Here is a 25,673-nt window from a genome sequence, read left to right as displayed (position 1 = left end):
TCTGCACCAGCCCCGCCACACGGGGGGCGACGGGCCGGTCCCAGGTGAGCCCTCACAGCGACTCCCGGGGTCCGGGCACGGACACCGCGGCACGTGGGCCAGGCAAAGCGGTCCCGGGCCGGTCCCAGGTGAGCCCTCACAGCGACTCCCGGGGCCCGGGCACGGACACCGCGGCACGTGGGCCGGGCAAAGCGGTCTCCGGGCCGGGCCGCGGGCGCGGCCGCAGGAATTGCGGTCTCCGGGCGCTGTCAGCGGGCGGGGCCGCCCGGTCCCTCCCACCCCGGCGGCTGACGTGGCGCTGCCCCCGCGCTGCGCGTGCGCGCGCGGCCCTTCCGGAGCGGAGCAGGATGGTGCTGCTGGAGAGCGAGCAGGTGCGGGGAGCGGCCCGCCGGCAATGGGGGCGAGCCCCGTGTGCCCCGCGGAGCGGGGAGCGAGCGGGAGAGAGGGGGGGGCCCGCAAAGCCTCGCGGAGATGCCGGGCCCGCGCCGGCCCCGGCGGTGTGGGAGCCGCTGCGGGGGAGGGGAGCGGAGCGGAGCGGGCGTCGCGGCTCCCGGGCACTCTCCCGGCGGGGCCGAAGCGCCGGGGCCGCGAGAGGTGCGGGGGTCTCAGAGCTTGTGCTCGGAGTCAGAACCGCAGGCCGAGCCGCCCCCGGCTGGGACTTGGTGTGCTGCAGCTTCAGCGTGGGGGAGGCGAGAGTTCGTCGTTCCTCGGTGCTGCTGGGCGGGGGGGAGAGCCCGGGCCCGGGCCCGGCCGGCGCCGCGGGGAGCGGAGCTCGCTGCTCGCGTGGTGGCCCCAGCCACGGGCGCGTCTCTTTCTCTTGCAGTTCCTGACGGAGCTTACCAGGCTCTTCCAGAAGTGCAGGACTTCCGGGAGCGTTTTCATAACGCTGAAGAAATGTAAGTTTTGCGTCTGTTACTGGGTTAAAGAGGTGTTCCTATAAACCTGACTGTTGTCACCAGGTATTTTAAGTGATAAGAGTTACAATCCAGGGTATCCGAAGACAAGAGTGGTCATAGGGACAAACCCGTCAGCGGGAGCACTGATGGTACCACTTTTACTATTAGTCCTACAACTATGAGCTGTAGGACTAATAGTACTAGTAGTATCAGTAGTAATAACCTTTTGAGTCAGACTGTATTTCAAACTGCAGGACTTTCAAACTGGGACTTTCTGATTGTTAAACAGTAAGTTAAAACCGTTTGTTTTCTATAAAAGGAGAGTTCTGGTGTTGCTTTTGTGTGTTCATGTTCCTCTGGTTCCTGGCTAGCTGGCACCACCGGAGAGGCCATGTAGTGAGTCAGGAGGCAGCAGGGTGATGTGCATTTAAAGCATGCTGCTGCTCGAGCAGGCAGGGCATACAGCACGTTGAGGGGAGGATTTACTTCATTTATTCTGGCAGATATTACAGAACAGGTCTTTCTGGGGTTCTAGAGTAAGAGCAATTTGGCAGCGGTATTAGTTCACTTGGCCTGAAATTCCAAGGTGTTTCACAGATTGGCTCATAAGCAGTTTTTAACATCTCATATCAGAAGGCATCTGTTGTTTTTAATGAAATAAGAATAAAAATTCTTTTTCAATACAGACGATGGCCGAACAAAACCAGTTCCACGCAAAGGCCACGTAGAAAGTTTCGAACCAGCAGACAATAAGTGTCTCCTGAGAGCGACTGATGGAAAGAAGAAAATCAGCACAGTGGTAAGTGACAACTTTTAAGTTAGAAAGGCCAGTTGCTCTGTGTGTTTTTGATTTAATGCTCCATGTTTTAAGTGAAACTTGAGAAAACGTTAACTGGTAGTTGAAAACCTGATGTGTGTTTACTTTGAATGGGGGATTGGGAAAGACTTTAGCTGACTTTAGCTCTGCGCTGTGATAGGACACAAGGAAAAACTTACTTAAGAGAAATAGCTGAGAATGTGAACTGCAGCATTTTTATGGCTCCACAAGTGAATCAAACCTTTCTTTGAATGCTTTTACACATTCTTCCCAAGTGAAAGCATGTGACTTAGGGATGAATGGCGTGTGGAGGGTTTTGTTAATCGAGGAGTGTTTTCAGTTTTCTAAATCAGTGAAGTCCTGTGCCATACCAGTACAGCACATTGACCACTGAATATTTTAAGTTGATCCAACTGGTGCTAAAAAGACCAGATGGTAACTGGTGGGTAAACATGTACTGACTGATACTTGGTCTGTAATAGAAGCCAGAGTTTTCATGGTTAACCTCCAGTATTACTTTTGTAGGTGAGCTCAAAGGAAGTAAATAAATTCCAGATGGTAAGTTTTTTATGTTTTTTATCGTCCTTTTCTGTAAGTAGTAGAAGTGGTCTATTGGAAGCACTGGACAGCTATGAACTGGTTGATTTCTTGCTGAACTGACACAGAAACTAACTTAGAGTACCCATTTATCTTAATCTGTTTTAAAAAATCTTGGTTTATTTTATCTAACCTTGTACATTGGTTTAGAAACTGTATTTTCCTGGTGCAGGGTGTAAGAGCATGGTTATCTGGGAAAAGACTGATAATTGGCTGTGTGTAATACGTATAATGTTACCTCTTGCATATTGTCATTTAAGTATTTGGGGTTCTTCTAAATGGTTCTAATTATTCTTTCAGGCATATTCAAATTTGCTAAGAGCTAACATGGATGGCTTGAAGAAGAAAGACAAGAAAAGCAAGGCCAAGAAGAGTAAAGCAACACAGTGATGGGACAGTGTGCTACCATCACTATAATAGACTTGCCCTTGCTCAAAGCAAAGTCCATTTCTTTTTGAGTTACTACTTGTCTTTGGCTTTCCTTCCAGCAGGAAACTGGGATGTGATCAGTACTTTTGTTTAAACTGAGAGCAGAGGTGCTTTCTTTGGGTTGTCGTATGGCAGGAGTATGTACAGCATTCTACTGAAATAGCTTTACACTCAGCTGGTTTGTACTTACACTGCTGCTGTGTTCTCTGCAGTGTAAAACCTGTCTGGAGGGTGGCACAGGGTGAAGAGAAATGCACTGTACCAGAAGCAAAACAAGACTGGAGCAGGTGCCTCAGTGACAGATGCCCAGTTTTATAGATGAGCCTCAGTAATTCTAGGGAAAGCAGGTGCCAACGTATTATCAGGAACAGCTGCTTTCCTGTTTCTGTCTTAATCTGAGGGCCACGTCTACATGATGCAGTGCAGATATCCCCAAGGCAGCCAGCACAGTGCTCAAGTTCTTGCAGAGCTTTCACTCCATGCAGATGCAGCTGTTCTGACCTGGGCTCAGGGTGGGGGGAGGTAGGACTGCATCATGTTCCCTTCAGACATAGCTTAAAAATGGTCATGTCACCTAAACTTTTTTTTTTAAAAAACATCATCCTTCAGTCTATTCAGGGATCTGAATTTTCCTTCCTTCATATGAACAGATGTAAAAAGTAAATATGTAATTGCTCCTATTAAACATAATGAGAAATGGATTGGGTGTAATGGCTGATGTGACTTGTCATGGTGAATTGCTAGGAATGGCACAGTTATCTGTGTTTTTAGGGTTGCCTGCTGCTTTGGACATTGCTGTTGGAACCTTCACAGTTCTCAAAGTTTTGTGGTTTGTCTTGCAAGTTAGCTCTACATGTTTTAACTTAGCCACCTTCTTTGCTACAAGAAGGGTAGATTAAGTAAGTAGGTATTTATTAATATAATGAGCCTACAAATGGCAATCATTTGCCTTAGAGAAAGTTTTTAAACAAAAGGTACCAAGAGGGAGGGAGGGTAAGCACCAGTGTAGTTTCAGAAATCCTTAATGTTTCTGCATTTTCCTCCAGTGTTTGATGTGAAATATAATATGTAGTTAACTATGACTGCTGTAAATCATAATTTCTCAGCTTCATTCTTCCTGCTGGGGTTGTGTTACAGTATAGCTACAAGAAGGTAAATATGATACTTGCATCATTACTGTGACTTTAACTTCAAACCTAATCTGACAACTCGGGTAAAGAAAGTTAGTTCAAAACTCTGGTTGTGCCTCAAGCACATGCCGGTTACTGTTTGTCTTTGAAGTCTTTGGTTTGGGCTCTGCAGGTCTAGAACAAGCGGTTTATTTTATCAGGTCTTCAGCTCACAGAAGCTGCTACTTGATTCAAATACAAAAGTACAGACAGGATGAGCACAGGCAGCCAGGCTTGTAACAACTCAGCCTGAAATCTACCATATTTTATACATAAATTAAAATAGTAAGTTAAAAATACGCAAATGAAAACGGCACACAAAAGGCTTGTAATGAGTATCTCAATAAGGCTCAGCAGTTTTTATTACATAAAAACAATTTTTTAAAGGTAATTCATTCTTTCATAATTCTAGAACTGACATTTCTTGTTGCAGTACTATTGTTGCATAAAAGGCATTCTGAAACTATTTTGTAAAAAAGTAGTTTTACATCTGTACAGCTGATTTGTGTAGCATAAGGGGCAAGAAATACATGGTAATACATATCTGTGGCTCTAGTCAGACTTGCTCCTTAATTGCCTATAAAACAACTACTTCCACATTTTGAAAGCATTTAGTTTTCTATCTGTCGTGGTTTAGGAATGTCATTCTCTAGGTTAGTGCTCCAGCTGACTCCACATGCCACCCACTCGCCCCTCCCCCTGCTGTGGCTGGAGAGGAGAATGGGGAGGCACAGAAGATCCAGAGCTCAAGTTGAGGTAAGAATTTACTGGAAACAGTAACAGCAACAATACCAGTGGCAGAGAGTACAGGAAAGGTGAACGAGTCCAGAGAAACAACAGGACCCAACTGCTCTCTGCCACGCTGTGCCCACCTGGGAGGCCCCCAGCAATGGTGTGAGATCAACCACTGGGTCCTGGCCATGCCTCCTCCTAGCTACAGCAAGTATTAACCTTGTCCTGAGCAGAACCAGGACAATATTATACATGAAATGCAATCTGGACACAAAGGCACTAGTTGCCTGTCTTGCATTGTTACAGCTTTTTGAAATTCCTTTTGACGAAACGCTGTTGTCCATTTGTAGAAGCATCCCATAAAAGATGCTTTAAGTACTAAAACAAAACCTTGTACTCATCTCGGTAACTGTACAGGATAAGTGCAGGAACCCTGCAGAGGGAAGGAAAAATGAGTTTTAGTATTTTGAAACTGCAGGTTTGAGAGCTGCAATTCCTGTGACAAATCCTCACAATAAGATAGCAGCAAAGATTTAGCAGAAAATCAGTAAATTTTAGTTTGTTTGGCTGTGACTGCAATTTTGCCCTCATCCTCTTTCTATTGGTCTTGCCTGTTCAGTTTTCACTCCCGTGATCTGAAGGCTTATGACTCAATAATGCTCAGGCCCCAGCTGGGATGGGAAGATAGTGAGGTACTGTGTTATATTCATACCCAGCATTGCATGGAGTATTGTTTGGGTTCTGTTGCTCACAGCCTTGCAAGCCCCATGAAGACAAAAAATTATTCACTTGCTAATGTAGCTGTCTTAGTAAACAGCAAACCTGGAGCAATTTTGATGCTTCTGAGAAAAGGGAACCAAAATTTTAGTCTTATTTAAAGGTTAAGTAGTACTTTCAAGTGGAACAAAGATTTAAGAAAATGAAAACAAAATGAAACCCATTAGGCATAAATACCCAGGGTCTTAAATGGACCAGTACATGCAGCATTTAACAATTTGAGGTTTTAAACTGGACATAGTGGATGTGTCCAGACTATCAGCCAGAATCCAACAGGCAGACTGTGAGTTCAACATAAACATTTTTATGCTTACAAAACAGAAATGGGCTCTACTGTACTTTCTGGGAGAGCATACATCATGTTTGCATGGAACTGAGCACTCTCCCACCTGTGCCTGACTGCCATGGTATTTCAAAGCACGAGGAATTAAATGTGCTCATGAGTTTTCAAAAGACAAGCTGAGTCCCTCTCATCAGAAAAGAGGGCTTTTATGTAGCAGTATAGATGTATATATTATACATCCATGTATACTTACATATATAGAAGTATATGTACTATGTATGGCAGGATACCTGACTGTTCATAACTGTCTGCTATTCATTTTTATTAACACAGCAAGTGAGATAAAGTGGCAATATATTCTAGAGCTTCTTGAAAAGACTTCTAAAATGTAAATTCTTCATTTTTCTCAGTGAGGGTTAGTGACAGTCCTATAGTTCTGAAGGAACTACACATTTCCTGAGTATTTTTCGTCAGAGAGAGGGGAAAGTGAAAGACAAGTTAGGAGCAGCTTATCTTCTAGTTTGAATACAGAAAAAAAATGAAAAAAAATCTAGTTTATGTACCTATAAGAGCTTAACAAATTTACCTCTTTTCCATTTTGAGACTGTAAATTTCATCACAAATTGCTTGTAAATATGAAGATCTCTGCTTGGGCCATCGTGACATCAGTTGTCTCACAGTAGCATCAAAGGCTTGTCTATCTCCATCAAGCTAAGAAAAAAAAATTGACAAGGAACTACGCTAGTCTCATATTCTTATATGAAGGAAATACTTCTGGTAGGATGCAGCCTTCTGAATACTGTGTAATGTCAATGCTCTTTAATTGAACAGCTTTGAAACATGATAAATGTCAACAACTGAGCAACTTTATTTTTTAAAGAAAATAAAGTTAATTTAACGATCAGTTTCTTAACACATTTCAGCACAAGCAATGAAAAGGGCTATGTCAGCTTGGCAGTGCTGGAGAGAATACAATAACTGTGATGTAATGGTGATCAAAAGTGAATGATGCAAGCTGATCATGTGCACATGTATTTAAATTTTTTTTTAAGCAAAAAGTGATAAAGTACCTCCATGATTTATACAGACTGGATGAACTAAGTATTTTGAAAATGTTTTGAAATGTTTCACTGGGTTTTGGGTACCAGACAAGCACTGCTTCAGAGCAGCAGACAAAAGGTATGAAAGTACTACATGCACTTCTAGTACAATGCCATTCTTGAATTTGAGTTTTTAGGGGGTAGAGAGGCATCCACCTCTCTAGCAAGCTAGTGCTTGGAGAAAGGAAGAAAGCTTTCTTTGGTGTTGTCATCTTTCATGCACCATTGACCAGCTCCTGAGTTGTTAAAGGTGTTGATATAATAAACATCCCCTTTATATCTTGGCTTCACTAAGGGATCTTTCAGCTACTCTATTTGAAATAATTGCCTCTTTATTTTGGGTTCTCCTTCATTAAGGGCTTCAAGGAACACCTTTGTTGAAACTGCTATTAATACATAACTGCTCTTTTTCAGAAACTAACACGATTTAATTTTAGATAACTATTCTTGGGGGGAAAAAAACCTCAGAGCTTTGGATTAGGACTTCCTAATGTTGTCTTGTGTAACTTGGACATTTGACAAGAAGTTTTTCTCAGTCAAGCTTCCTAGGTAAAAAAGATCCTTTTAAATTTTAAACCTAATTCAGACTTGAAAGAGAAATCTGGAATGGGTGAATTTTACACTTCATTGGGAACAGAATTTATCATCTATTGTGTTCAGTTAGAGTTTTAACAACAATACTTAATTGCTTACCTCTAACGATAAGAAGTGTGTCACAGTTGCTTTTGGCAGATCAACCTGCAAAAATACCAATAAATCAATACTTAACCGTTCTCTGTTACCAGTTTGCCAACTAGAGATGAGCTATACTGAAGGGAGCCAGATTTTTTGATTTCCAGAGAAGTACTCATGCTGCTAAAACTGTGAACTTAGTTTAAAATTATTAAAACATTTTAAACTATTAATGACAGACCCCATTATGGAAGGTTGCATGTAGGTGCAGGCAAACAGGCATTTATGTTTCCTGAAAAGCATACACCATTTTAAACTCCTTTGGACATGGTCAGTGAAGTCTAAAAGCTACATACAGACGAGCTATGTTTACTTAAATGGAAGTGCAAATCCAGCAGGAACAAGTTACTACATCCACCACAATAGTTGGTGCAATTACAGCTTAAGAACTTACAACTAAATGCTTGTTAAATTTTATTCCATGCAGCTGTCCCATACACACAGTATGAGATACTTTTTAAGTATCAGAGAAACAGACCAGGGGTCTTATTTAACCTCAAGTTTGATTCATTTGGGTATCACTAAAGTGAGGCAATTAGCAGTTGTTTGTTCCAGATAGGAAGGGCATCATCCACTGCAAATAAGAATTCAGAATTAGTTCAGGCTTCTGCCAAATACTTACTGCTAAAATCTCAATGTCACTTGTTTTCTGTTGTAGGCTAGAAATGAATGTCTGAAGTCTTGTTTGTACCTGGAAACAAAAGATGGGCAAAAGTAAAATACACAGCTTGTGGGTCACAAGCTGGGAACACTGATTTCATATGGCATAGATGAGAACAAAAGAGGCTGCTTCTAACAAGATGTAGAACTACATCATATTTAATCTCTAATATAATTTTCAGTAAAAAATTCACAATAATCCTTGATGAGCAGAGAGGAAAGGGACTGGAGCTGAGACACTCTTGACTCAATGGTACACACTTGACAATACTGGTTCTAAAGCAGACAGAACAACATGGATGCTTGCATAACTAGTGAAAACTGCCCTCTGTTTCTGGGTGTTAGATAACTTTCAAAGGAACATGAGAACCTGTGACTGGATGCAGTGAATCACCTCCAGCTAAAGAAGGAGGATGGCTTTTGAGAGCCAAACCAAAATATGGGTCATGCCTTGTAACGCTTTTTCTCAGAGCAATCTAGTGGTCCTGCAAAGGTAGCACTTTACAAATGTAGTTGCAGGCTTGCATTATGTTGTCTTTGTACCTTGGAAAAGTTGCTTTTACATATTCAAAACCTGAGAACAGTAAGTTTGTTTAGCTCAGAGAGTAACATCCATTTCTTTATTTGGGTTCCCAGAACTATTAATTGGGGAGATTTTTTTGTTGCACATCCTAGTTTGGACTGAAAAGGGGATAAGATGACAGTTCTGTTTTACCATGTACTCTAAATATCTTGACCCTAATAATGCTAAACAAGAAAATTCTGACATTTGTTTCTAGCATTCCTGAATGTTTTCTACATTACTATAGTATCATGCTTTAGGCGGGCTGTAGGGGTTTTTTTTTGGTTATTGTTTTAGTTTGGGGTTTTTTGTGTGTTTTTTTAAAGCCACAATTTTTTCTTAGGCCTTTACTTTGAGACAACTTAATGAAATAAATATCAAGTACCTTTTACAGACATACTACAAATCAAAAGTATGATGAACTTCGTGCAGGTTTTGTCTCGGGTAGAGTTAGCCTTCTTCACAGTGGCTGTTATGGGGCTATGTTTTGGATTTTTGCTGAACCCAGGATTGATAACAGATGTTTTTGTTATTGCTGAGCAGTTAATCACTGATAAAGATAAGTAAGGAAGCAACAGATGGTACAAGACTATTAGCCACAGATGTAGGGATCAAACACTATTGTAGTAAAGGAATTTTCCAACATCTTCCCCCACTGCTGCACAGACTGCTTCTTTTAAAACAATGTAACTTGTTTGATAACAGAGCCAAGGCCCTTTCTGCTTTTCATACAGCCATGCTGGTGGGGAAGCTCGGGGTGCATGGGAGGCTGGCAGGTGACACAGCCAGGGCAGGTGGCCCCAGGTGACCAGAGGGACATTCCAGACCATGTGACATCATGCTCAGTATATAAAGTTGGGGGAAGAAGGAAGAAGGGGGGACATTTGGAGTGATGGTGTTTGTCTTCCATTCACCATTACAGGTGATGGAGCCCTGCTCTCCTGGGGATGGCTGAGCACCTGCCTGCCCATGGGCAGCACTGAATTCATTCCTTGTTTTGCTTTGCTGGTGTGCACAGCTTTTGCTTTCCCTATTAAACTGTCTTTGTCTCAATCCAGGCATTTTCTGGCTTTTACCCTTCTGATTCTCTCCCTGATCCCACTGGTGGGGGAGAGACCAAGTGGCTGCATGGGGCTTGGGTGCTGGCTGGGGTTAAACCACAACAACCTTTAACACACTTCAGCATTTAGAGAGGAAGAAAAACGAAAGGGAAGCTCCAGAATCAGCAGTGCCTAGGAAAGTAAGATTTCTATTATGCATGCACAATGGTAGCTGAGCCACAATGTCACAGATAATCCCTAAGATCCAAACTGTTAAAAAGGATGGTCTTTGCCTTGAACAATTTGTGTTGTTCCTAGTCTAGTTTATGCATAAAGAACAAACAGGATGAATTTGTTTAAGTTAAGTGGTTATCAAATATGAATTCTACCATTTCTTAGCTTCTAAGGATCACTTCTGAATACTTATTTGATATGTGTGTACCTGAATTTCTTGACGACGCCTGGCACTGGCAGATAATTTTTCAGGAGCTATAACACTAACGTTAGGCACTACAAGAGTTCCATGTGCTTCAAACACACCTAAAATGCAAACACATCATTTTAGTTTGTAGTATTTCTTTATACAACAAGTATCAAGAAACAAAATTCACAAATATTAATATGCTAAAATCAGTGTAGTACAGTGATTAAAAGGCTATGAAAACCTCCAGAATCTGACAGGATAATAAGACATGCACATAAATTCTCAAACACTGACTTATGACATTGAAGGACTGGCTGTTAAGACTAAGAAATTTTGTATTTTACATAACTTTTCCCTGAAACTAAGAAAATGTTCCAAATGACTTGCAAAATTTCACAAAGGAATGCAGTTCACCTAATATCAAATAAAGAAAAGCCATTACAAGAATGAGGTGACTAATGCTCAGTCCCATAGCAGAATCACTGACAAAACAAACAGTACACCCCAGCTTCCCCAAATAACAATAATTAAAATTTGAAATGGCTTATTTCAAAATGCAAATTTCCACTTGTGGTAGTCACAAACACCCCCCAAGTTAAACATGGCCTCTCTCCCTCCCTATTATGCAAAAGTGTGTGTGTGTGTGTGTGAAGTGTTTCTTGAAGAATCACCACCACCACACACTGTATCAGTGCTCAATAAAACAAGTATCAAAAATGCCAAACTTCAGCCACAAAGTAAGCACTTAATAGTATTCTTTAGATACAAACTTATATTATCAGAATACGCAAATCCACAGCTAGAAATGTAAAGGCATTTTCATTTGGTCTCAATACTCTAACAATCACAGATGAAGTTATTTTTCATCAAGATGACATTTAAATTTCTCAACTAGGAAAAACTGGTGCATTTTGGCTTTCCCAGCCTCTTGGATTACTGCATCAATGAATGCTTGTATCGAGAATATTCTGCCCATTGGTCTGGGCACTTAGTTTGGAGAAAAGGTCAGTTTTAAATCACTTGGAACAATCTGAGATTAAGAGGCAATGCCTCTAATCAGAGCTCTGCTATAAAACATTTTCTTACTTTGCCTTTGGTACTATTCTCCTGCAAATCAGTTTTTGAGCAGAAAGAGGAACAGTTAGTTTGTATGTTCTGTAACTAGATATTAAATACCTGAAATATTAGTAAATGATCCTTTTTGATTTGGTATTGAAAGATTATCTGCGGTTTCTCTAAAAATAAACAAAGACAGTTAAGGAATTTACAATTATAAAGAAATACTGTAACATGACAGTAGTTCAGATTATCATAGATACTTAAACTTGGTTCCAACAGACAAAGATGCCTGCAGATACTCCCCAGCACACATTTATTATTAATGAATCAATTCTATTCACAAATTGACAAGAAATGATACAAAATTACATTTAAAAGTGAGGTCTAGAAGCAACGTTCCCTATGGATACAAAAAATGTCCTCCCTATCATACAAGAGTGATTTATATCCTAATATAAAAATATATTGTGAGAGTATTCACTCTAATTATTAATTTAATCTGCTTCTCACAGGTTTCTGTGACATAATACTGAAGTATAAAAGTAGTATTTATACTTAAGAGCACACATATTCAAAGAAGTCTTCAATAATTAGTTTGGATACCTTTACTTTCCACATTCAGTAATTAATTACAAAAGAAATTTGCCAGGGCTATTACAGTCAGCTATTGCATTTCTCTGTTTAGTGGTACCATGCAAGAGTTTTTCTATTCTGTTTTTGGGATTTAAAAACTTTTTCTAAATGATTTTAAAAAATCATCTAGAATGATTTTTCTTTCACAGCTTCTAGTAAATCTGTCACAAAGCACCTGAGGATGAGGTTAGTTGCAAAATTAAATACTAAGACTGGCTGAGGCCATAAAAATGAGAATGAGAAGTGAATAGCAGGAGCCATCAACTGCTTGTATAAACAACTGCTTGACTTCAGCATTGTTAAGCCTAGTCAGAAAAACTGGATGGCAAATCTGTTACCATTCTGAATTCTACTTTGTGTGACTAATGCATGTCTATTCCTGCTGTCAATGCACACATATAAATATATCTGGGTGCACGTATAACTACAGACTTACAGTGGGCTGTGTGTAAGTAACAGCTGTACTGCTTAAGCACACAGATATGACTAGCCTCTCTTGTCATTTCTGTACTAAATTCCACTGGTGACAGTAAATAGTAATTTCAATGAAGCCAGGGTGAAGGGGTTTTCCTGTGTACCTCAAGTCTTTGCCAGGTGTTACTTTCACTTGTGCCACCGGAGCATACAGAAGTGCAAGACTTCCACTTTCATTTCACCATACCAGTACTGCCTCAGAATGAAAGGGATTTGCTGCTTTAATTCTTTGATTACACACTACACACATGCAGTGGACTTCTGCTCAGTAACAGGAACTTGCAGGCAGCCAGACAAACACTATTGCTGTTCTAGCAGCTTTGGGATAACTGTGAGGCCTTGTAATTTATGAAGCTCTATGGATGTGTGAATGCAGCAGCAGCTAGGGAAATCAGTTTCTTTCTTAATCTCAATACAATTCTATAACAAAGCCTTTTGCTTTCTTTTCTCCTCAAAAGAAATTCAGCACTTTCTTTACCAAATAAAATTAAGGTGTAACTCAGCACATGCAAACATATATTCACTTCTGATTTTGACTACCCACATTATTGACATGTTATGCTGCTTACCTGCTACATCTTTCGTCACCAATTTTCATTTTCAGTTTCTGGATCAGGTGATCTACTAAGTCAGATTCCAAAATCCTTTTCTCTGTCTGCCTGTCTTTCTCAAAGGATTTCACCTATGATGTAGTTCAATGGTTCTTAAGATTATTGAGTCTTAAAATGACATCTTATCAAACTTATCAAACTTAATCAAAACCAAACTGTTTCACCCATTAAAGGTGAAAGAGTCAAAGGTAGGAAGCTATCATACCAAATACCATTACCAATCAATCACTGCCAATTAAATATTTGATTAGATTTTTCTTCTGCCAACTACTTATTCTGCATTCCCAAAGCAAGCTTGGCTCCCTGCATCTAATGTGATAATTAAGTTCTAAACAATAGTTTATAATTGTAAGTACCATATTGTTAATATTTTTTGTAAAGCAATTATATTAGAATAAGGCTTGCCTTTCAATTTGCAAGCATTAACTCAAACATTCAAAACTTAGGAATCTGCACCATCTTTATTGGCAAGAGGTCAATCAGCAACAACACCGTTCACCTCATTAACATCTCCTTTATTGGTTTTGCTTCAATAAAGCTATATTTAAAAGAACACTCACAGTAGGCTTGTAGAGGACTTTGTAATATCACATTGTCATCATCAAGATTTACTTATTCTTGCAATTATTGTTGTTACAGTAACAGAGTGAATAAGAAGTGAAAAATGTTTTAGTAAGGCACGTTGGCTGTCCTTGCCATATGCTGTCAAATGGTTAGTAATTTTTTCAGTCAAATAATGAATCTTTATTAAAAAAATAATGACTTTTTTCTACAATGACCCAGAATATTTTAAAACTTTCAACTTCAAAAAACCAAAGGTACCAGAACCACAGGCTGCAAGAGCACAGAAGTACAGAGAACTTTCATGTTGTGACACAGTCCAGCTTTTGCATCCTAATCTGAGTTTACAGAGGTGAAGAGTGTGGCTCTGACTGTCTGCTGGAATTACTCTGAATTTTTTATATTTACATTTTAGTTGTACTTATTTGTAACATGAAAAGGTGCCAACTGCAAAGATCATTAAGTCAACTCATTCATTTGGTAGATTTAAAGAAGTCAGAGACAAGAGAAACCTTTTTCCACGCTAAGCCATCGATGGCACTGTCAAGCAATGTTTGCACTAGTTTTTGGACTTTCCTAGAGGGAAGGATGTCTGTGAATAACAGTGTTATGCAGGGATCAAAAATATTTAAAGTGTTGAAATTGTTCAGAATAACATTTCTACGACTTAACAACCAAAACTGTATTTACTTCAACTCCACTTACTTAATTTACATTGTATTAATAATGACCTTAAAAAATGTAGAACAACAGAGTACAAATCTGAAACACCATGAAGCGTCCCCTGCTCCCATGCTTACCTTTACATGACTTCCTTCTTTCTCTGACACCAGAGCCACATATGTAATCCCAGAGCATCTGCAGTATTCCTGTAGTTCTTCCTGGGACTGAAGTGAGAACAAAAGAAGGGGAATGAGACATTAATTTGACAGCTTATAAAATGACCAATTAAGTAATCAGTCTCCCGTCTTTATTAAAGTAACTTGATATACAACAGTCACACAGCTTCAGAGAGAGAAAAGCTTTATTAACAACTTACAACTTTAGCAGATGAAACTTCATTTTTATGCATGTATTTATCCACCCAAGGCTTGCTAAAATTCAATTCAAAGTCTATGCTTAGAGAGAGAGAATGCCTAGGTCCTGCAGCCCAAGTTCCCACACAGAAGGGCTACCTATACCTAGAAGTGCAGAGTCCAAGTAACTGTAAAAATGGGCAGTGTAACATCAGGTTCAGTCACCACCCTGATGCCTGCAGCTTTCAGTCCTGCATGGCTGGAGGTCTGCTACTAAAGCTGACTCCAGCTGGCTTCCTGTATAACCAAGGCTATGCTGACTTACTCAGCACTGGCTTGCAGGACAGCATTAGACAGAGGCAAGAACTATCCAAATCTTCATTCCTTATGAATCAAACAAACAAGCCCCAAATCAAGAACCTACAGCCTAGGTGCTCATAGGAAAAGTATATAATCTGGGGTTTTTTTGGTCCCAAGGGATTGAAACTGTTAGAAATGTTATGTCAAAAAATTACAAAAAGGTCAGACAATAAACTGAATGAGCTCAAAACCTCCTGCCCTGCAGCACATGATGTGCAAGGGGCAACTGCAGAGTCTCTTTTGTTAGTCACTGGGAACTGGGACACTTGAAGGTGAAGCAGACTCATAATCCTTAAGTAAGTGCCACCACCTCTAAAAGGAACTTGAGTGTTGTCATGTAGCTCACTGCACTTTAGTGAAGTAGTGCTGGCTACAGCTGTTTGCTTTCAGCTGGACATAAAAAGGCAGAGCTCAGCTTGCCACTCTCTCTTCCCCTCCTACTACACATCTCTTCAAGGACTGCATGGGGACCCATCTAGTAGCTCAGCTTGCTAAACTGTATTTCTAACAGTAGAATAATGTCAACATTCCCTCTGTACCTGGGTGTCTTTGGCCATCTGGCTATTTAAAAGTTGATGCTACTGTTCTGTTCTTGATGTACCCCCGTTAAAGTATTAAATTTATTGATAGGAGGGATCCTTCCTCACACTTTTAAATACTCTGGAAGAATGCTGCAAAGCCAGTGAGATTTTCTCAACATTTTTGTATCTGAAGAGCACCCTACATGCTCAGTATTATGACTCTCCACCTCCATAAAAACAGAAAAATACCCCAAAAAAGTATGGTTTCAGTCTGCACTGATCTTGGAAAACAATAATACAGTAAACACATGGAGATAAAAATTCTACCTGGGACCAGTCATACATTATTTCAGCTGGAATTCCTGCAGTCCAGAATTTCTGAACAATGTTGATAGCTCTACCCATTGACATCTGACCAACACTTACAACCAGCAGGTCACAGGAGCTGACAGACACCTGAAGGGAAAGTAAAATCAAGGAGACAATATTAGTCACAAGACCACTTTCATAAGGCAGTTAAAGTAATGAAGATGGACAAATATGCCAACATTTGTCAAAATGCATCAAGCTAAAAAGCAAGAAAGGGATTATATCCACCTCTTTTGAGAGCTACAATCCACCTAAGCCTGTCTGAAAGTCACTGAAACTCAATCTTTGATGCAAAGCACCTCCACAGCCTCATCTTGCCAAGTATCCCTGCCTACTCTGTTCTTTCCTTCCCAATCTCCTTGGCAATGTTAATTTATTCTTATAGAGAAAAGAGAATAAAATACACATTTCACAACTAAGTGAAGGTGTGTGACACTGTACAAAGTAGTCAATATTCTTAAAGTTTCTTTCCATGTCTATCTTCTATCCTTTGATAAAGGGAGAAGTAGTAGGAGAAAAATAACACTAAGTACCTACAGTTGTACTCTTGCACCTGAAAGAATACACAAGCTGATAAAAATATCCCATTCAAATTGAAAATAAAATGGTGTAAGCCTGAAGATCCTGTCTTCCCTTAATTCTCATGTAATAAATAGTTCTATGTAAAGAAACACAAAAGGAAAGAGGTCATCTTGATGTCTGTCTTCTATTTCAGTATGGTATTATATTGGAACACATCTGAACATCTTATTTTTTGTCCATCTCTAGCTACAAGTAGGTTATTGAACTGTCAGAAGTAAACAAATTCCCCACTTCCCAAAAACACTTACAGAATCCTCCACACTGGAAACAGCAGCAGTTATTTTATCTATAGCTATGCTGACTCCAACAGCTGAAGGAACTGGTCCTACTGTCTGTGGCCCTCTAAACTGTGGAATCTCAAGACAAGAAAAAACAGAATGGAAGACCAGTTAGTTATCTTGGCAAAATGGGTTAGAAAAAATAATCAAAATTTACTAGAAGAGATAAGTACATACCAGATGATCATATCTGCCTCCTGCAGCAAGAATTTCAGGCACAGTTCTTTGTCTTCTTTTGATGTATGCTATAAACTGAAAGATAATACCATTGTGCTGCTGTATTTTGTAAACTAGTCCCAGATTTATAGAGATCTGTAAAATAAAAATGAATATGTGCACATATATAATTAATTTCCTGTTAGCAACATGGATTTAAAACACTGTTTTTACCTAAGGAAGATATATGGAAACACTTCTTATCTCCAAATATTTAAAATACAGTGAAAAATAGGAAATTAAAGGTGCTTTAATCTTACAGCATCTCAAGAAACCTGTAGCACAAAACCCAACAGCAAGTTTCAAGGAAGGTGGAGGCCTTTAGTAGTCATTAGATTTCTGTTTTTTTTTTTAATATTTCAGTTTGTTTCAAAATTTATTAAACCCTCTCTTTCATGCTGTAAGTAATGCCTCCAGTCTTGGGTGGAGAAAGGAAAAAAGTCTGAGTGTCACTAGATAGAAGTTAAGCCAGAGACTTTTGACTGGAAGAGGTCTCATTTTTAAAATGCATCTTTAATAAAGAAAAAGGGGAAAAAAGGAAGAAGTATAAATTCGGTACTATTATTTGCCATCAAAAAAGCACACTTGCATGTGCTTTTTTATTGTAAAATATCTTTATTTCTTGGCATATTACAATGCACAGCAGCCCTGTAATTCCATTAATTTATTAGCAGAGCATTTTACAAACCTGGAGTTTTATTCCCAGTTGCTTTAATAGACCAATGATTTCCTCTAAATCCTTCATGCCATGCTTCAACAGCTGAGTGACACTTGGCTTTTGTTTTATCATTGAGTTTAGAAAGGGAAATACATTACTTGCTTCTCCCTTCTGCTCAATGAATTTATAGAGTCGAGAAAGCTAAAACCAAAAAAAACGAAATAAGCACACATAGCAACACAGACAACATTCATCATAGGTCCCATCTAAAAAAAAGAAAAATATCTGACTTTATATTTGTGGGAGTAAGACATCTGCCTTTTTTGGCTAGCAGGCTGTTTTTACCTAGTAGAGTTGAGTAAAGAATAGACAGATAAGTCTGTCAGAAGTTAAAGTTAACTATATGCACATTCAACATTTGCAGAGAAGTTTCTTTTAGAGTTTCTCTCAGTTTTCTGTATTAAATACCTTTCTCAGTATTCCATTTACCCTTTATTAGTTTCCACACGTTTAAAGAACAAGCTGCAATACCAGAGAGAACAGAGAACAAAGTCAGACCACTTGCAAAGGGACTGACCTATTCTGAGCAGCACATGTAACAGGTTATTTTTCTTACTCTGGTTGATTAAATTACAAAGAAAATAAAATATTACTGAGTTATGGCAAATAACAGGGAAATCAGCTCTGAATTAAGATCACTTACACTAGATGATGTGAGAGAAAGATTACAGAACTTGGCTTCTACTTCTCTTTTAGTCAGCTTTTCAGTCTACAACAAAAACAGATTAAAACAGTATTTGATTGTGTTTAATGCTTTACTGTAATTATTCAAATTAATTTCAACTATATTCTATGCTTGTAAAGTAGAAAAGACCTAACTGATATTAAAAGACATTTTAAATTTAATTTTTAAAATGTTTTTATTGACTAACCTGTCAGTTATTGATTAGACAGGTGAATAATTCTCTCATAAATACACATTCAAGAATCATCTTAAACAGAAGTAATAAGAAAGTAATTAATCTACATTTACTGCCCTAAGATAGCCAACCTTTTTATGTATCAAGAGCATACTCCTAGTTAGGCTGGCAATGGGCTGTCATTCATTTTTAGAGATAGCTCCACAAAATAGAATATTCTGCAGAGATGATTACAGAGGATAGGTTAATAACTAATGCCTTACCACAGCATCATAGAGAATGACATAGACTTGATTGAGTTTGTCCTCTGGTATCCCACAGTGCAAAAGTATAGCTTTCAGTAAGGCAGTGTGGTTCAGATAAATACTGTAATTTCTTTCCTAGCAAAGCATAAATAAAAAAAAAGGGAAGAAAGAATGAAAAAGCCAAATTTTACTTGCATTCTGTTTTCTTAAAAAAACCCCAACCCCCACAAAACAAAGAAGCTTCCAAAACATTTAATAGTAAAAATAGTTCAAAATTAACTTCAAACCTCTTCTTTCACTACCTTACCTTTCATCTCTAACTAAAGAATGGCAAGTCTTGTCCCATTCTACAGTAATCATTTATGTGACAGAAGAAAGACATTACTTCAATGGTACTACAAAAAAATTCAGTCATTTCCTTTGCACATAAACCTATGCCTCATTTTGAGTTTACCTAGGAAACGCATTTTTTATGACAGTGGTCTATAAGTGACTACAGATTAAATGTGAAAATAGCTCTCTCCTGGTTAAAGTTAAAGGAAGTATCCTTTTACAACACATCAAACTAAATATTTAGTTAAACTAAAATTTTGGGTGGAAAAGAGAGGAAAGGGGCTGATTAGAGAATCTACCTGTAGCACTGAAAACTCTTGAATGATTTCTGAAATTGCATAAATTGTTTCTGCTATAGGCAAAAAGCTATTTCCAGTAGATGTAATGATGTCAAATGCACATTCTAGGAGTTCTTTGGGATGACAGCGGTCTAACTTCCGAGGTCTGAAAACTCGCTCTATACAGTATCTAAAGGAAACATTGAAGAATGAATCAGCCTCTTCACAAGTCACTGTCAAAGCACAGTATCAGTGCAAAGTATCACCTCTATGTCTCTTACCTTTTCAGGTTTGATATGTTATTTCTAGCTACAAATCTTGCAAAAGGAATCTGAAAAACAGAATAATTGTTGAAACAGAACAGTTGGTCTGACTGAGCTCTGCAACTAGAGATAAATTATCCTGTGTAGTTACACTTGTACTCTCCCAAGTGTAACATAATGCCCAAAACACCTGACATAGCCAAGTAATATTAATCTAACCATCCTTGCCACAAGTTTTAAATAAAAACATTATTTTCACCTATGTCAAAACAAAAACAAACAAACGCTATTTCTTCAATACTTGGTCAGGTCTCCAGCTGTCAAGACGAGGAGTACAGAACTCAGGAGAGCAAGAATAGACATTGAAAGATACACTGCTTCAGCAGCCAAAAGAAGCGCAAGCCTAAACCAAATTCCACCACAGCACCCTTCAAACCCTCTAAAGTTTTGCCTGCGGAGATAATGCTACTTACTCTGAGGTCGTAAGGAAGCATTACCAGCATCCCACTGTGATCCATGAAATATGAGGCTTCATTATGTTCATATAGTTTTTTATTTCTGGGCATCAGAAGTGGAGTATGCAGCTTGATGGCTCCTGCACAAAACCAGAAAACACTATTATCTCTCATTTCAGAAGTAACACTTGCTCTTTACAAGCTCACGAACACCCTTACAAGGCATAATTATGTCAACCCATAAGTTCAAAAATTACATTAAATGTCCTTAATAGACTTTCCTCTTCCATATTTAAAAAAAGAATGTCAAAGTTTTTTTTATGCCTATGTTGCATGCTTCCTGGACTCAGCAGGGAAGCCATAGAAGAGGGACCTGCCAATTCCACAGCCCAGCAGAATCCTTACCTTGCCCTCCCTCTTTAAACACCACCTTTCACAAAGCAGGCATATGAAACAGATGAGAAACTCTGCAGTCACCAATAGTAAATACTGCTTTGGTCTAGAGACATTTCCATATAGAATATATTTTGTTCAGACATGTTGCATCCTCTGTCTCAAAAACATACCAGAAGTGTTTGTGTTTCATTTTAAAACCTAATGAATACCTTTTTTTTCCCTGGCTACATTTTGTCACCATCTACCTGTATGAATCCAATCTTCATTGAAACCTTAATATTAAAAATACCACTTATTACTGAAAAATAGTTTCCTGTTTTAATATTTGATTGAGAATCACTGGAAAATTTATTTAAGCTTAACTCAATTTGATTTTAACTCAACATTAACTTTTAAATGAGAGAAGAAGTGCCTCAGATAGAAAGAAATTCTTCTAGCCATTACACATGTCAGATACAATCTAAAGGAAAAAATTAATATCCAATCCCCATTTTTTTTTCCAAAAGTATGAAAACATTTCAGTCTCTAAAATTTCCCAAATCTGTCAAGGTTTAGAGTGGCAGGAGAGGTAAACTCATTCTTGACTTTATTTCTCAGCTTCTCACTCTTTTGTATTACCAAATTTTGATCACGCTTAATTAGATTATTATTTACTTGGAAAATGCAAAGTTTCTATTTCAAAATTCAGTATTTTTATATAAAATAGTATCATGAACACCTGGATGACAACACAATTTATAACAATTCAAGTGTAACAGTGGCTACATAAATTTCCTTCCCAAAAAATAATTTTAAGCAAATACTATTATTAATGACTGGATACATTCCTGGAAATGAAAATGAAAGACTATTAAATATCATGGCATTAGCTTTGGCTCAGGAAGTTCCTGAACAGCATAGCATTTCCAAGAATACATCACTGGAAGTACCACTACATGCCTGCTTTGTTTCCATGCTCTCCCTTATGCTCTTCCCATTCTGGCTGTTCAAAGAGAAGTTACTGTGGCCATGGATGCCTGATCTCCCACTGCAGAGCTAGCCTTGTATTCAGATCCAGATTTTGTGTAACAGACTGTGCCTCTAAAACCCCATATGGATTTATCAGAACAACCATATACATTCAAAAATATAATTCAGATTTTCACTCTTCTTTCTGTAGAAAATGTAAATCATTCATATTTGATGCTAGTAGCTAGAATGACAATAACAGAATAAAACATCATAAAAACTTCAAATGATCAACTAGTTAACATGTTTTCTGATTTCTCTTATAGCAGTAAATCCATTCAATTCTTTTAAATCCATTCAATCACAAAAAAGGAAATTAATGACTTTTGTAAACACACCCACCGTGTCTTTTAAATATCCGGCTGACAATGTCACATACATGCTGCTGTATCTTGGCTGCCCAAATAGAAAAACTACCCTGAAACCATCACAAATAAAAAGTACATATATAATTCATGTGTGATGAACACTCCATGTAGGTAATCATTCCATGTAATACAGGCAATAAACATTCTACTATCTCATCCCACTACAAAAAACTGCAATGCTTACATAATAAAAAATAACTATAGCTATATGAAGCATTATTGTACTGTGTTGCCTTGAATTTATTTAAATTTAGAAAGATTCAAGAGCTGATAAACCAAGAAAAATCACATCAATTAAAAAGAGAAGAAAGCATCCAGAGGCAATACTTTCTGCTGACAACCAGTCAACCATTAATTTGACAGGAATTCAGAGTAAAGAAAGTCATCACCTGGACATAAGCTTAAAGCTTTAGCTGCTACAAACACACACTACTGGTTTCTCCACTGAAGAATGAACGTAAGGCTCAAATGGGAAGTGGCTATTGAAACCCACAGAGCAGAGACTGTAGTTTTAAGTGGGAACCAATGTGAGGGTGAATCTTGATAATGCAATTCACTCAGAAATGCTACAGGTTTACCCATATAAGCATATTTTTAAAAAATTCAACACAGGGTAAAAGCCAAACCCACACCTCCCCTCAACACCTACAAACCTTCAGCAGATCACTGTCATAAGTATAGTCTATTGCTGGAGATATGCGCTGGGCAAATATCTGACTCATCATCGTCCGGTAGGCCTTGCCGTCCACGTTGGCCAAGGTGTGGTGGAGGACTTCATGGAGTTCAGACTCTTCCATTTGTGGTGGTGGAAGATGCTCACTTTTTAACAGCTCCACAGCTGTTGGTCGTGCTGCAGGATCATGGTTCAGGAGCCACGTAATAACCAGTCTCTACAAATTAAATCAAAATTTTACAGATTAGAAACATTTTGAAAGTTAACAGCTTTTGCAACAAACTTGGTAGTTATACCAATTCAGTAACAAACTGGGGAAAAACCAGAAGAATCTCAATCTTTGGGATGGACATTATTTGCTTACTAAATGATGAATGTCTTTTTTATAATCTGAAAAAATTTACTCAACCACACAAATTATTAGAAATGTGCCTCCTGGGATGACAAAATATGTAGTATCCTTTTCCTTTCTTGTTCCATGGTATGCTAGCTCTTGCATCTCTCTATTAACAAAATTAAGAGAAAGTTAAGAGAAAAAGCAGAATTGCATGCATGAAATGAAAGATTTGAGAGGCACAAGTGTTAGAGTAGGGGGAATCTTCCTGGTGTATTTCAGTGAAACGTACAAAATAGAAATGTTTTGCGGTACTAGTAACATGCAGATTGCTGTTTTACAAGCATAACACACTAAAAGTTAATACTAATGGTTAACAAAAGAGTTGATTAGCACAAAGACACCTAGATGGTCCAGAAAAGATAACACTGATCCTTATCACTTCTTTACTCTGCCATGGAGGCCTCCAGAACAGCTCTTGGCAGCTCTGTGAAGCTCTGAGCAGCCAACTGAGCTTTTTTACATCTCTCTCTGTTGTGTGGCACGTATTTCTTTCAAAAAGTTTAAGTAAAAAGTTAAACAACTGAGCCATTTCTCTGAGCATGAAAAATTAAAATTGTCCCTCTGAGCTTTAAAGACGTGCCAGTGAACTCTTAATTTGTTCATGACTGTGCTCAGAGAATTTTGTGGGTAAATATATTTCCATATCAACTTAAGAGTATTCTTTTGAGGTTTTATTTCCTTACTTTGTTCTAATATCATGTAATAAGAACTTGGCAGAGAATACGAGGTGGGGAATTAAGTGGGAAATTAAGGGGCAAAAATTATAATCAATGTTTTCTGAGAAGGAATACCTAATAGTTAAAATATCTTCAAAATTACCTGCTTTGCATGCTTGACTTCATCAAAGTCCTTAGGAAATACAATTGCAGGCTAACAAAACAAAAACCAAAATCCACATTTGAATTTTAACAAGCAGTCCAGATTGCTCAGATTAGTCTTACTTTTAAGTTCTACGTATTAAACAGAGAAACAAAGCATTTCCATTGCCCATGAAAAAAACAAACAAACAAACCAACCCCCACATAGCGATTTAAATTTATTTGAGGAGCTAAAAGGAAGACAAATGCTTTGATGTTGTTTTGTACAACGAAAGTACAACCCACAATCACAAGCATTTACCAACTACAAATACCAACTGATTCCTGAGAAAGGCCCACCAGGCCTAAACCGAAGTACACTAAAGGGATTATTCCTTTATTTGACATGCAATAATTAATTTCACAGACAGAACACAGACTGATGGCAATACCATTAGAATCCACAGTGCATTAGTGGAATGTATTCTTCATTTTTCATTATATGTTTTACAAACCTTGTTTTTGAGCACTCCCTATGGCAACATTTTTTGCTGTATTTTGCATCCTTTTGCTTCTCTTAAACTATTTGATGCATAGAATTAGTATGTTTCATATCTGTGTACTTACCAGCCTTAGCTGACCAAGAACAAAGATCCTTTCTGATGCAGTATTCATAGGATGGTAACACATTTCAAAGAATATTATACCTAGGCTGAACAGGTCCACTTTCTAAGACAGAAAAAAAATGAAAACTTGTGTGTAGTACCTATCAATTCTCTGAAGACAAAATTAGCAGAAGAAAAAAAAAAACCCTAACAAACATTTAGGTTAAATGTAACAGTATATTAAAGCTGGAGAGAAGGCTGGGTTTTTTTCTGTGTCTTTTTGTGTGTTTTTATTATTATTTGTTTTTAAAGCTTTTTTGTTAGAAGACACAATCCATTAAGATTTGGTAGACTTGAAAGCCTTCTATCATCACAGCATTGCTATGACATAAATGATGGTTGCACTCGAGTTGTGGTCAGCAGCTTAACAGCAAAGTGAGGAGCTGATGTTCCTCAGGGTTGGCACTGGGACTGGCTCTGTTTAACATCTTTGTTGGTGACATGGACAGTGGGACTGAGAGCAGCCCCAGCAAGTTTGCTGGTGACACTGAGCTCTGTGGTGCAGTTGACATGCTGGAGGGAAGGGATGCCCTCAAAAGGGATCTTGACAGGCTGGAGAGGTGGGTTTATGTGTGAACCTCGTGAAGTGGCCCAAGTGCAAGGTCCTGCACATGGGTTGGGGCAATTCCAAGCACAAATACAGGCTGGGCAGAGAATGGATTGAGAGCAGCCATGAGAAGAACCTGAGGATATTGGCTGACAAGACTCTCAACATGATCTGTCAGTGCACTCATAGCCCAGAAAGCCAAACATGCTTTTGCTGCATCAAAAGCAGTGTGATCAACAAGTTTAAGGAGGTGATTCTCCCAGTCTACTCCACTCTCATGCTATCCCACCTGGAGTGACGCATCCAGCTCTGGGGCCCCCAACATAAGGAGAACTTAGATCTGCTAGAGCAAGTACATGGAACAAGTCCAGAGGAGGGCCACAAAGATGACTAAAGGAACTGAGCAGCCCTCACATGAAAGGCTGAGAGAATTGGAATTGTTTAGCCTGCAAAGAAGACTCCATGGAGTCCTCAGATCAGCATTTCAGTACCTCAAGGGGACTACAAGAATGCCAGAGAGGGACTTTTTACAAGGTCATTGAGTAACAGGCCAAGGGATAATGGCTTAAAAATGAAAGAGGGTAGGTTTAGACTGAATATTAGAAAAAAACTCTTTACTGTGAGGGTGGAACAGGTTGCCCAGGGAAGTTGTGGATGCCCCATTTCTGGAAGTGGACAAGGCCAGGTTGGATGGGGCTTGAAGCAACCTGGTCTAGTGGAAGGTGTCCCTGCCCATGGCAGGATGTTGGAACTGGATAAGCTTTGGGGTCCC

At 38.8% G+C, this 25,673-nt stretch overlaps 2 protein-coding genes across 2 annotated transcripts in view; one reads left to right on the top strand and one right to left on the bottom strand.

Annotated features, from left to right (window-relative positions):
• The first annotated feature begins 283 nt into the window (after positions 1-283).
• SRP14 (signal recognition particle 14) lies at positions 284-3,831 on the top strand. Its single transcript, XM_039704834.1, has 5 exons — positions 284-371; positions 824-896; positions 1,583-1,695; positions 2,239-2,271; positions 2,611-3,831. The coding sequence occupies exons 1-5, from the start codon at positions 348-350 to the stop codon at positions 2,698-2,700; spliced, it is 333 nt and encodes a 110-aa protein (XP_039560768.1). The 5' UTR covers positions 284-347; the 3' UTR covers positions 2,701-3,831.
• Positions 3,832-4,754: 923 nt separating this feature from the next.
• The window catches only part of EIF2AK4 (eukaryotic translation initiation factor 2 alpha kinase 4), a 37,876-nt gene continuing 16,957 nt past the window's right edge, over positions 4,755-25,673 (bottom strand). The window contains exons 19-39 of the mRNA XM_039704920.1: positions 24,317-24,418; positions 23,712-23,762; positions 22,476-22,712; positions 21,797-21,872; positions 20,069-20,190; positions 19,614-19,663; positions 19,354-19,522; positions 18,740-18,856; positions 18,260-18,325; positions 17,587-17,757; positions 16,860-16,994; positions 16,653-16,760; positions 15,781-15,909; positions 14,357-14,443; positions 12,954-13,066; positions 11,395-11,453; positions 10,237-10,334; positions 8,155-8,223; positions 7,494-7,538; positions 6,287-6,411; positions 4,755-5,073 (exon numbers count right to left, since the gene is read on the bottom strand). Of these exons, the coding sequence (XP_039560854.1) occupies positions 5,019-5,073; positions 6,287-6,411; positions 7,494-7,538; positions 8,155-8,223; positions 10,237-10,334; positions 11,395-11,453; positions 12,954-13,066; positions 14,357-14,443; positions 15,781-15,909; positions 16,653-16,760; positions 16,860-16,994; positions 17,587-17,757; positions 18,260-18,325; positions 18,740-18,856; positions 19,354-19,522; positions 19,614-19,663; positions 20,069-20,190; positions 21,797-21,872; positions 22,476-22,712; positions 23,712-23,762; positions 24,317-24,418 (2,184 nt within the window). The 3' untranslated portion in view covers positions 4,755-5,018. The remainder of the gene's footprint in view (positions 5,074-6,286; positions 6,412-7,493; positions 7,539-8,154; positions 8,224-10,236; positions 10,335-11,394; positions 11,454-12,953; positions 13,067-14,356; positions 14,444-15,780; positions 15,910-16,652; positions 16,761-16,859; positions 16,995-17,586; positions 17,758-18,259; positions 18,326-18,739; positions 18,857-19,353; positions 19,523-19,613; positions 19,664-20,068; positions 20,191-21,796; positions 21,873-22,475; positions 22,713-23,711; positions 23,763-24,316; positions 24,419-25,673) is intronic.

The sequence above is a fragment of the Passer montanus genome, unplaced genomic scaffold, assembly GCF_014805655.1.
Source record: "Passer montanus isolate IOZ18808 unplaced genomic scaffold, ASM1480565v1 scaffold18, whole genome shotgun sequence".
Lineage (NCBI taxonomy): Eukaryota > Metazoa > Chordata > Aves > Passeriformes > Passeridae > Passer > Passer montanus.
Note: the sequence above shows the minus strand (reverse complement) of the source record. Positions and strands in the feature narration are given on the sequence as shown.

Excerpts from the sequence above, each read along its gene's own strand:
- SRP14 (XM_039704834.1), top strand. The coding sequence starts at position 348 with ATGGTGCTGCTGGAGAGCGAGCAG. Across the intron at positions 372-823 it reads TGCTGCTGGAGAGCGAGCAG|TTCCTGACGGAGCTTACCAG; the intron begins GTGCGGGGAGCG and ends TTTCTCTTGCAG. Across the intron at positions 2,272-2,610 it reads AAGTAAATAAATTCCAGATG|GCATATTCAAATTTGCTAAG; the intron begins GTAAGTTTTTTA and ends TTATTCTTTCAG.